Genomic DNA, 12,846 nt, shown 5'->3' with positions numbered 1-12,846 from the left:
TGTGCCCAATGAACTTCCCAATTCTAATCTCACCCATTCTCTTTAATTTCTGCATTTATTTTCATAAGCAAACACCCCATTCCCATTTACAATTCTGCAATTTAATTTCAGTCATTTACTTCCAGCTCTTTAATTCTAGCATTTACTCTTCCTGTCATTTACATTACCGCCAATTTATTTTCTGCAACTCTCAACCCAAATTCTGAATTAGCTCAACTAGAACATTCTTCCCATTTAAAGTTGCTTGATCAATCAATCCCTGTGGGATTCAACCTCACTCTATTGTGAGTTTTTACTTGACGACAATTTTGGTACACTTGCCGAAGGAAATTTGTTGAGAGACAATTTCCATCTGCATCACAGATCTGTAACACTGTCAAGACTAATGGAGTAGATCCAGAAGTTTACAAACTTATGCTCTTCCCTTTTGCTGTAAGAGACAGACCAAGGCTATAGCTGGATTCTCAGCCTAAAGAAAGCCTAGACACCTTGGAGAAGGTGGTCAATGGATTCTTGACCAAGTTCTTTCTACCTCAGAAGCTGAGCAAGCTTAGGGTGGAAGTTCAAACCTTCAGACAAAAAGAGAGTGAATCCCTCTATGAAGCTTGGGAAAGATATAAGCAACTGATCAGGAGATGTCCTTCTGACATGATCTCAAATTGGACCATGTTAGAAATCTTCTATGATGGCCTCTCTGAGATGTCTAAGATGTCATTGGACCACTCTGCTAGTGGCTCCCTTCACATGAAGAAGACGCCTAAAGAGGCACAGAAGCTTATTGACATGGTTGCCAACAACCAGTACATGTACACTTCTGAGAGGAACCCTGTAAACAATGAGGCAGCTCAGAAGAGAGGTGTCTTGGAAATAGATACCTTAGACGCCATCTTAGCTCAGAATAAGCTCATGTCCCAACAGATCAACATGATCTCTCAGTACTTGAGTTGGGCATAGAGCTCAGCTGCTTCTGTCTAGAGACAGCTTATGAGGTAGACGCTGGTAACAACACCTGGACCACCATAGAGGAGGTGAACTACATGGGAAACCCCTCCAAACACTCAAATAAAAATTCTTACTTGAATACTTTCAATCAGGGATGGAGGAACCACCCTCACTTTGGGTGGAGAGATCAGCAGAATCCTCAACAAGGCTTCAATAACAATCAGGGTGGAATGAACCAGAACCGGTTCAACAACAGACCATTCCAACCTCTCAGTAGCAGATGGAGACTCCTATACAGAACCTCTCTGATTGGCTACTATAGTCTCTAACCTCTCCAAGACCACTTGATGGTGTTTTTGCGGAAAAACAAATTTCCAACACACAAATCCAACCGGCAAGTGTACCGGGTCGCATCAAGTAGTAATAACTCACTTAGAGTGAGGTCGATCCCACAGGGATTGATGGATCAAGCAACTTTAGTGGGTGATTAGTTTAGTCAAGCTAACATTGATGATTTGAGTGAAAAGTGACCAACAGAATTATAAATGACAGGAAATTTAAAGTTGCAGAAAGTAAAATTGCATAAAACTTAAAGTGCAAGAAAGTAAAATAGCTGAAACTTAAATTGCACGAAATGTAAATTGCATTAAATGTAAAGGGGATTGGGTGCAGGAAATTTAAAGGAAAGCAATAAGCAGCACTTAGAATAATTGCAAAATAATTAAATTGCATGAAAAGTAAAAGGGATTGGGTGCTGGGAATTAAAACTTCAACAAGAGAATGTAAAGTGCAATCAAGCAAAGAAGTAAAAGATGAAGTAAGTGCAGCAGATTCAAACAGAAATGAAAAATTGCTTGAAGAACAAGACAGAAAGAAACTTAGCTCAATTGTAAAATTTAAAAGAGAATTTGAGGATCCAAGAAGAGCAATGAACCCAGGAAGCAAATCTGGATCTCAATTCTCCTTTGCTCAGTCAGAAAATATATTGCAGAAGAAACTGAGGTTTAAAAATAGCAGAGAAGATTAAAACCCAATCCTTAGATCAATTGAGAAGAAGAGTGGAAGATGATTCTCAGAATTTGAATCAATGGAGCTCTTCAACCTCAATTCAAGATCCAAACAGAAAAGCTAGATTTGCAGAAGAAGAAGATTTAAAACAGCAAATAAATTTTGAATTATGCAGAAAGATTAACAAGAGATCTCAAGGTGAAATTGAAACAGAAGTTCTTCAATTCTCCACCCAAGATCCAAAACGAAAATGAAAACTAAGAGAGCTTTCTAATGGAGCTGCCCTTTCTGAAATGAGAGTGATGCCTTTATATAGGCTTTACAAAATAAAAAATGAAAATGAAATTAAAACAAATTACAAAAATGAAAATCCTAATCTAATTGATCCATGTGCCTTTGAGTGATGATGTGGGCTTTGCTTGCTTTGGATTTGAGGAGAGATGGGTCTTGGATGGCCTTGGTTCAATTGGTGAAGATTTGAGTTCAAAGGGAATTTGAATTGAATTTTGGCCCATGGGTGTTCCCAGGAGGCTGCCCTGCCCTTGTGGAGGGCAGGGCAATGTTGCTTTGGTGTGTTTTGTGCACGCACCACGTTCCTTGACCGTGCCATGATGCGCTTGTGTGCGCCAAGCCTAAGCCTTTACTTCCTTGAAGGTCTTATGTTCGAACCTTGGTGAAAGCACTTGAGGAGCAATTTTTTTCCTTGATTTTCCATGAAGAGCACGACATTGCCCTGCTCTCCAAGAGGGCAGGGCAGAAAATTGAGTGCTACTTTGTTTTGGGGTGAGGCTCCAGCTTCGAGCCTTGGTGGAAGCACTTTGGTTTATTTTCGCTTATTTTTAGCCCTTAAAGATGCCTTTCGTTACTGCCTCAATTGTACGCCAAATATGGATTGCTATATATCGTTGGAAAGCTCTGAATGTCAGCTTTCCAACGCAACTGGAAGCACATCAATCGGACGTCTGTAGCTCAAGTTATAGCCCTTTGAAGTAGGCATGGTCATGCTGTGAGCGGCCAGATTTTAACTTAGCGAAAATTTGCTCCAACCTCACTTTGTTTCATCATGATTCTGCCCTGCCCTTGCCAAGGGCAGGGCAGTGTGCGTGCTGGTTGTTTTCCTCTTTAATTTGGTCATGGGCCACGCTTTTTAAAGCGTGGCCTAAGGCTCCAAAGTGTGCTCCAACTTCAAAGTGTGTCCCAAAGCTCTTTTTTTCTCCCTTTTTTTGTGCTTCTTTGCTTCTTTTTCTTCTTTTTTCCTACAAGATTTATAAAATTAAAAGATCAAGCAAATGTACCAATTAAGTATAAAAGCATTCAATATTTAACCACAATTTATCAATTTCTTGTATGAAAAAGCATAGAAAAATAGGTATATGATTACTTGTCATCACAACACCAAACTTAAACCTTGCTTGTCCCCAAGCAAGAAAAGAATCATGCAATAGAAATTGACAATCCAAGGTAAGAAGAATAGCAACTCAATGTTCATGGTAAGCTAGTTTTCTATGCATGCTACAATTACAAAAGAGATGTAAATGATTGATGCTTCTATCTAGCTCAATTTATGAAATCTTTTTCTTATAATTCTTCCTTGAAACAAGCTTTTGATTTTTTTTATTTTTTTAGCTTCTCCTTTTGGGTGCTTTGCCCCATGAGTTAATAACAAAGCTACGACTTCTAAATGCTTTGTTTTCAAGTATTACCACTTGATACATAAGCACCACAAGCATTTAATTAGAGGACTTCATTAAGCTCATTTTTCTTTTCTTTTCTTGACTCTCTAATCATTGATGCTCAGAGCCTTGAGCTTTGAGGGAGTGCTTTTGCACTTGAGCCTAGCCTTGACTTCTAAGTGTTTTGTTTTCAAGCATTTGGCATGATACATAAACACCACAAGCACTTAACAAATAAATTGCCATTGGTACTCAGAGCCTTCAGCTTTCTCATTCTTTCCCTTTTTCTTTTCTTGCTTTAATTGTATTTGCTTCTTCAAGGTTTTCATGATTTCAAAAGATTTCACAAAATGTACTAGATGAAAAACTTCAATTAAATAAAATCCAATGCAATTGAGCAACAATCAATCATACTAGCTTTCCAATACTTGTATGCACATGCTAAATTCTTCTTTAATGCCTTATTTGTTTATGATCATGATGCTTTTTTGCTTTTGAATTCACAAAACTCAAGTTGGTAGTCATAATGTCACAACAACATATTTCAAATCAAATTGAAGCTATGCTTAGTCATACCACACATGCATACAAAAAATATAAAGACAATCATGCAATTTAAAGTGCTGGAAATAAATGAGAGGAAAAAAAACTTTACAACCTTGCAATTCATCTTCTCTATTGTTGTCATTTTCCTCCCATTCTTCTCCTTCCCATACCAACTCAGAATGCTTGCTTATCCTCAAGCAACAATTAGAACAATGACTATGGGGCTAAGATGGATCATGAATGTCTTACACAATGAAATGTTAGTAGCACATGTGTTTTAAGCAAGCAAAATTAAAGATAATAATCACACTACAAGAATTTGGCCGATTAGCTACCACAAAAATAGTCGTAAAATCATCGCTAATCTGACGCAAAATATAATTTGTGATGGATTAACTACCGCCTAGCAACCAATCCTTTCCTCGCTAATTACAAGTCGCAGATCAGTGAGGAAAACACAATAGTCGCTAATTCATCTGAAAAAATTTTAGCGACCGAATAGATAATCGCTAATCCATCACTAAAGTAAAAGCTAATTCCATAGAAAAAATAGACTAAAAGGTAGTCGCTAATTAGCGACAAACTCTACTACAGCAGAATCATCGCTAAATCCAAGCTAACTTTGTAGACAAAATGGAATGCTTAATTGACGCTAATTAGCAAGGAATTTTTCCGAACCTAATTTGTCGCAAGTTATCCGCTAATATGATCGCGAATCTGTCACATTTTCTAGCAAATCTATAGCTAATCTTTGAAAATCCTTAATCAGATTTGTAGGAATTTTGTCGCTCAACCAAAGCTATTCTAAGTGAGAAAGTACAGTTATGAAGTAATCGCTAATTTGCTAGGAAATAATATGTAATCAATTAGTTGCAATACTATCGCAAATATCATCGCAAATTCCTTTTAAACTAGTAACAAATCGATAGGTATCTCGCACTACAAAAAGAGGCTTTTGCTACACTTTTAAAGCGTGCAAAAAAGTGTAGCAATATCTTTTCGCACACTTTTAAAGCATGCCGAAAAGTGGACATATAGCCACGCTTTTAGAAATAAACATGCCAATTGAGTTGGTTTTGGCTACACTTGGAAAACATGCCAATAGGAGACATACAACCACGCTTTTGAAGCGTGGCTTACCAGCTAGAACCTTTTGTCACGCATTCAAAGCGTGGCCTATTTCTTTGTCAAATTAAAAAAAATGGAGAAAATAAGAAAGTTTATAAAGAATTAATTTTTTATTGATTTACATGAATTATTTACATGCTATAATTACACTTAAAAAAATTACAATTCTATAACAAAACTAATAATTTAATTTACACACTGCAAATGTAATGCAAATAAGCCAATAACAACCTCTGTTTCAAGCTAAAATATAGAGAAAAATGCTTGACCCATTTTTAGTAAATTTACCAAGAAACCATCAATTGAATGTTGATTACCTCATCTGCAAATTACAAAAAAGCAAACACAGATCAATAAAAGAATGGGAAATCTTTTGTCCATAAGCCAAACTAAACCCCTTTTTTAATGTTAAGTTCTTTAGATGTTTAGCAATAAATTACCTCAAAAGTCATGTATCTTAACTAGAATTCAAATATCTTTTTAGAACAAATCTTGCTAATTCCTTTCTCTAATTTACTCTCCAGGTTTTTAAGTTGCTCAATGACTCACCCAGAATTTGCCTACAATTCAATTCATCAACTTCTGTTTTCTCATTATTAACAAGAAGGCGGGCTTTTGATGGTAGTAAACTAAGAAGTCCTGTCATATCACTTGTTGCTTTAATTTTTGCTCTCTGCTCAAGATTCCTTCCTAACAAGACAAATGCAATCAGCATAATTGGTTCCTCAAAGAAAGCTTTCCAACCCTGCATTAGAAAATAATATAGTTAAGACTTAAGATATATAAACTCAAATCGATTGCCATCACATGTATATATGTATAATTTGAGAAAACAAATATACTTTTTGGCTTTGGATTAATATGCCAAATGAAAACAGACAAGAAGCATAACACCAACAGTGAGCATGTCGCTTAAGAGACACACCCCATTCTTAGTCTTTATCCTAAACCAAAAAGAAAAATAAAATTATAACCAGCACCATAAAGTAAATGAGATCGAGAATACAGATTAAACATGCATTGTTATAGGTAAAGGTAAACAGGGTGTACATAAATCAGTCCGAACCAATGAATCGGATCCTACATTGGCAGGTTTGATTTATAGAAAAATATCACACTAAACCAAACCACCCGAATTGATATAGCATATTAATTACTTTATCTAGTTTCTACTTTTAGAATCTGGATAACAAATGCTGCTATCTTATAGTCTTCTTTATATATAAAATGATAAATAAATGAAGATGGCTATAGTGCAATTTTTAGTTGAAAACTCGTCTTATCAAGCATCAATTAGCCATAACTATAAGTAAATGACAAAAAATAAGACACTCCGCAAAATATGGGATTTTAGCTTTCCATTTTCTTTAACTTTTACAAGTGTAACTGAGCAACAAAACATAGCTAGAGAATAAATGTAATGAAAATTCCAGGTTGGTGCTAAAGTTCAAATGAACATTTACCAATTTTGGTAGCAGCGTAGCAAATGAACTGACTGTAAATGATGACAAGGCCCCAAGACCAACTAAGGTGTTAATTTTTGGTGCCCCTTTAAGAAGGCTTTTTAGTCCATCTAAGATAAGCTGGCGACCAGGACCAAGCAATGTAAACAAAGACAATGACACATGAAATCCAACAAAATGAAATGCATGAATCCACAGTGCCCTAGCTGCAAAGAAATGAGAGAGATGGCCAACAAGACAAACAGCACAAAGAGCCCAAGAAACAGCTAGCTCACGACCTTAGAACAGCACAAGAAAAAAAAGGAAGCACAATGATGATTAGTATCAAGATTAGAAAGCAGATAAATCCTCGGAGAACCAGTCAGATATATTAGAAGTAGGTTGTTATCGCTACACTTGGTTTATAGAAAAGACTCAATGAGATTCTTACCACTTTGTCTTAATTGTTTGCACTTTTCCTCCATCTTTCTTTCAAAAATTTGGATGAAATTGTCTCTCCCCGAGTTTGCACTTAAGAAAGAGCAGGATAGTCAAGCAACCATACCATTGGAGAAAGCTGATATGATTTTAATTTAGCAAAAGAAATCATCACTCAAAAAAGTAACTTGTAGTAGCAATTTAGAGGGGTTTACACCAGGTTTCCATCATAGATGAGCACAATACAGTTATTCTTCCCAGTTATTTGCTAAATTAGTTTGCAGATTTTTCACATGATTAAAAAAAGCTGATCATTCCATATTCTAATCTAATATAGAAATAAGATAAAAGCAGGTAGCAGGAATCTTTGTTCATTCGTTTCTATCACTTTAAGCTACTCTACTTAGAATTGGAAGGAATATATTTTTAATGCTTAAAATTGAATGACACATGTCAAAGCCATTGTTTCAAACAACACCCAACTTGATTAAAAATGCACATATCAAAGAGATCAATTCTTTTAACCCTCAAGAGATCTCTTAAATTTTGAATGTTTTTGTAGGATTTAGCGAGATAAGAATGAGTAAGTAGGCTTTATTGAGTCATAATGTTTAAAAGAGACACTTTGGTTTTTACTTTTTACCAATCTCCTAAATAAGTTGTCAAGACAATTTCGATGCTTTCAATGGAATCCTCCAATGCCTCCAATCTTTTAATAGCTAATTTAAAAACTGTATTTATAGTATAAAACATAAAGCTATAATCTTATTGTTCCTAAACTTTATACATTATAATTTCTTTGACAAATGAACGATAAATTCTTCACACTTGGTTTCTAATTCTTATGCAATCAAAATAAGTACAAGATGCATAGTTGCAATTGCTACTATAAGCTTTGATCTAATAATATTGATGAGTCATAATCGGGGTCTAGTTTCAGTTTACCTTCTTGTGCTTTAGTTGTGTTTGAGCTTCAATTAATGGTCGTGCGGGACCATGATGAGAGAACTGTAGGTCCTGTTTCACCAAACATCAAAGTTTGTAAATGCTTACCTCTTATTACTTTACCCTTTCAAACCATCTTCAATCGAACTCCTAAAATCATTGATTTCAAAAAAAAAAAATCTTATCCAGGTTGTTGAAGTTTCAATAAATCCTATTTAGCACAAACTCAATAATCAAATAAATAAATAATTTCTCAAAAACAATCATCTGTTTACTCATTGCAAAAACATCAACATAAGCAAATTTCTTATATACATCCTGAAAAGTTAAAATACAAAGATCATAAATACAGATATTTATTAATTAATCCTTGAACTATTAAACATAAGGTAAATCCAATACAAATTGATATTAAAAATTGTCAATCACTTTAAACCCAAAAAACTTTCACGGATAGAAACCCAAACTCAAAACTGACAACTGAATTTCCACAATGCAACAACTTAAAAGAAGTGGGAGTGAGCTTTGACGCCAAAAATAAATAAATAAATGATAAAACTGATCAAAATTTCTTGAATTTGTAGAAACTTTGGGAACCACAGTTTCTGTTAGATCTACGGTTTATTTACCGAAAGCAATGTTGGCGGCAATAACGACATCGCGGAAGAGTCGGTGGAAAACGGTGGTGCAGAGCCTAAGAGCTGTTGCGGGGTTCGTCGGAGTGACAATGAGCGCCGCTGGCAGCGGCGGAGTCAATAAGAGAGAGCTTCTTTCCTGCAAACCGTGGAGAAAAGGACTGAGGATGGTAGAAAAGATCACTAACGATGGCGGAGAAGACGTCTGACGATGGAAGTAACAAACAGTGATAGCCGGACAAAAATCGAAGATGGTGGTATGGGGAGAAGGCTTGGGGTTGCTTGTTGCCGCCATGAATGAGGGATTGTTGGCCACTACTATGAACCCCCATGGTCAATGAGGAGCTTCTGGCATGTCGGTGGCTACTGGCTAGGGTAGTATGCTCTCTACTAGGGTTCAAATTTGGGAGAAGAGAAGAATGAGAGTGGCTGCAGATGATTTTAGGATTATGTTAAAAGATAAAGGGAGCTTATATGTAATTTTTAATTTGAAGCACCTGAAAAGAAAGGGCGCTGGCGCCTTCTCGTGTGTTTTTAATTTTTAGAATTAAACATTTTTTTTTTAAATTAATATAATTTGTTTTGTGTTTTGTGTTACTAATTTATTTATTTTTTTTAATTTTTATTTTGATTTTTTTAATTAAATTTTAAAAAATCTTTTATAAGATAGATAAATTTTTTTTAATAAATGCAAAAATATTTATGTAAATATTAATGATTTTGTATCAAAATAAATAAACTAAAATAATTTGTATTATTTTTTAATTTAAAGATATTTCTATATTTTATAATTTATATTTTTATAACTAAAATCTCATAAATTAATTCAATTTAAATATACATTATTGGATATCTTGTATATAATAAAATTTATTCAAAATATAATTTATAGAGCAATATATATCATATAAATAAATAGTAAACAAGTATTCGGCATTTAAATTTCATCTCGTGTATATAATAATTTATTGGTTAATGATAAACTGTTAAATAAAATTTCAATTCATAATAGATTAATTCTTGACTTATCAAGTTAAGGAATACCATGAAAAACAAAAAATAATAAATAAATATATATATATATATATATATATATATATATATATAGGAGATAGCTATTTAATTTTGGCAATAAAAAGTGGGTTTGTATATATAATGAATGAAAGACCACTTTAAAATATTTTATGACTTCTAATTTAATCTTAATATTTTAAAATCAAGCAAGACCTGGTTCGGATCATATAAACAAACCGACTAGGTCACCCATTTTTTTTATTGAAAATTGTCTGGGTCAAACTGATTTTTACTAGGTCAAAGCATAAGCAGTCTAACAAATGACTCAAAAATTAGATTTCAGGGATACATTTGATACAAATCAAAAAATTTTTAGACAAAATTAAAATAAAATAAAGTTTAGGACAATTTTTAAGACTTTTAACAAACTTTAAGAACAAAAAATATGCTTTCTAATTTTTTTTGCGACAAAAAATATCAACTACTAAAAGAAGTAAACATTTCACGTTAAAAAACCTCTTAGAGTAGAATAATCAAACATTTTAAAATATCATAATCAAACTTTCCAGGAACACCAAAAATAGCCACCATAACATGTGTACACTTTTAAATGTGTTATGATTATAAATTTGAATATAGATTAATTAGGTTATTTATGAAGTTTGATTACATGTGTGAATTAAGTTTGAGTGTATTATTTATTAAATTTAATCATAAATATAAATATAGTCATTATATTATTATATATATTCTCGAATTTATTTTTATACATAGGTATATAGTTATTATAATCGAATCGGTAATTAATTCAGTTATATGACTGAATTATTGGGTTATTGGTTTAACTGGTGAGTTGTTGATTCAACGATTGACTCGGTTATAATTAAATAAAAATATAAAATTATAAAAATAAAATTAAAATTAGAAGTTAAAACTTAAAATGTATGTTTTCACAAATATATGAATAATAATCAAGTATCAATTCTTAGATATAATAATTTATGACGCAAAAAGATAAAATAAATTAGTCACTAGTATAAAATACTTTTTCAATTTAAATGAATAACAACAAAAAAAATAGCGCAATCGGTATATCAATATATGTTCATATATCATGTGTTGTTACTTATTTGATCTTAAATTTGGTATCCATGTTAATTCATGTTTAAAAAGATAAAAATAAAAATAAAAATTCATTCATGGCTTTACTATATAATAATATTTTATCACAAATAACAGCAAGGAGTATGTTGGTAATGGCCAAAGTGGGGTGTTGTATTTCTAATGTCACTTGTTCGAACTTCATCCCCAACATTTTTGAGCGACGTATTTGGCCCAGTTTGGTTTAATAATTATTAAATGATTCTAATTAATAATAAAATTTTGACAAAATTATATACAAATAAATCTTCATATATAATATTTAATTATCTTATCTATTATATATATTTTTAGTATATTTTGTAAATAACGGAATAAAGATTAACATTTTTTCTTATAAATTAGTAGCAACATTAAATAAGCAAAAAAAGTCTATTCGTTGTTAATCAGTCACTAATTTTTTACTAAATAAGTTTTTGATTTAGTAGCAACATTAAATAAGCAAAGAAAGTCTATCCGTTGTTAATCAGTCACTAATTCCTCACTAAATAAGCTTTTAATTAGTGACTCAATTGTGACCAATTACTTCTAAAATTTTTACGATCAGCTCTGTATTTGTCATAACTCTGCGACAAATTTCCAACGAGATTAGCGAGTAATTTGCTACAAAATATGTAGGATATAGCTTTTGCTTTGCGACAAGATTGCAGTTGCCAAGTCGCTCGCTAAATTAAAATTGCGACAACTTAGCGACAAATGTATTTCGCCTGCTAATTAGCGACTTGAAATCAGCGAACGAAGTGTGTCAGTTGTTAAACGGTCGCAAATTTCTCGCTACTTAGGTCCTAGGCGCTCAATATCCATATTTCCACTTTAGCGACTAATTAGCAAGGAACACTTCCCTAGCTGAATGATTTATCCATTGCGATGAGTTAGCGACGGCTATTTTTCTGTCGCTAACCTAATTTGAATTTTACAGACAAATTGACGAGAAATTAGTTGCTCACTAAAAATAAAAACTTTGGTGACAAATTAGCTAGGAAATTGTCCATCGCAAAATGCATTTCAAGTTTTTGTGACGGATTAGCTAGGAACATTGTTCCTCACTAATTAGCCTTTTCGTATAAAGTTTATTTAGCGACGAACTAGTGTGTGAATTGTTTCTCGCTAATTGTCTATTAAACACTTGCGACGAAATAGTGACAATAATATCCCTCGCTACTTTACTTTTATTCGATTAAACCCCTAAGTGACAGATTTGCTTGAACATTGTCACTCGCTAATTAATTTGTGACAAATTAGCGAGGAAATTTTTTTCGCTCTTTTTTTAGCTACAAAAGTCAATTTGCGAGAAACAAACTTACTCGTGAATCTCTCGTTAATTGGTCGCTTTTCTCAAGTTCAGATATTTTGTGACCGCTTTTAATTTTGTCGATAGTTCGTCACTAATTCCTCGCAAGTTAGTGATGGATTAGTGACAAAAAATATTTCTCGCAAAAATTCGTCGCTAATTTGTCAAATTCTTGTAGTGTCAAGGCACAAGAGACAGAGACATTGTGATGCAAACATAAGATGGTGTGCATGATACTTTGCATAAAAAAAATAAGTGGCACACCAAACTTAGTGTGACACTGTCACTTGGAATTGATGCAAGTATCTAGTAAACATTGGAACCAAATTTTTGTTGCATAGCAACACCAAACTTAGAATGCAACCATATGTCAATTTATTTGAACTAAAACTAAACAAAAGAAACTGTTATTTGTTGAATACAATCACCAAATGAAGAGTCTGTCATGAATAAGGATGTCTTGGTGATGTATTAACAAAAACAGTTAATGAAAGAAAGCATTAAAAATAAGTAAATAAATGAAACAAAGAGAAAACAAAAATTATCCAACTAAGAAGAAAAATAACACTGTAAAAGGCAATATGATTATGCAGACAAGTGATGTTGCTGGATTCATTGCATAG

The 12,846-nt window shown here is 33.1% G+C and overlaps 1 protein-coding gene across 5 annotated transcripts; it reads right to left on the bottom strand.

The window, feature by feature from the left end:
• Nucleotides 1–5,408: 5,408 nt before the first annotated feature.
• LOC130967825 (copper-transporting ATPase PAA1, chloroplastic-like) lies at nt 5,409–9,183 on the bottom strand. Of its 5 annotated transcripts, none has more exons than XM_057892846.1 (6): nt 8,752–9,183; nt 8,123–8,272; nt 7,191–7,316; nt 6,761–7,038; nt 5,847–6,042; nt 5,409–5,619 (listed from the first exon to the last, which is right to left on the bottom strand). In XM_057892846.1, exons 3-6 carry the CDS (start codon nt 7,222–7,224, stop codon nt 5,582–5,584), a joined length of 546 nt encoding a protein of 181 aa, XP_057748829.1. In that variant the 5' UTR covers nt 7,225–7,316; nt 8,123–8,272; nt 8,752–9,183; the 3' UTR covers nt 5,409–5,581. The 5 variants fall into 5 exon arrangements, with proteins under 5 accessions (XP_057748829.1, XP_057748830.1, XP_057748831.1 ...); XM_057892847.1 differs by having other exon boundaries at nt 7,191–7,270; XM_057892848.1 differs by having other exon boundaries at nt 8,123–8,194.
• Between the last annotated feature and the right edge of the window lie 3,663 nt (nt 9,184–12,846).

This window comes from Arachis stenosperma, chromosome 3 (assembly GCF_014773155.1).
Source record: "Arachis stenosperma cultivar V10309 chromosome 3, arast.V10309.gnm1.PFL2, whole genome shotgun sequence".
Lineage (NCBI taxonomy): Eukaryota > Viridiplantae > Streptophyta > Magnoliopsida > Fabales > Fabaceae > Arachis > Arachis stenosperma.
Note: the sequence above shows the minus strand (reverse complement) of the source record. Positions and strands in the feature narration are given on the sequence as shown.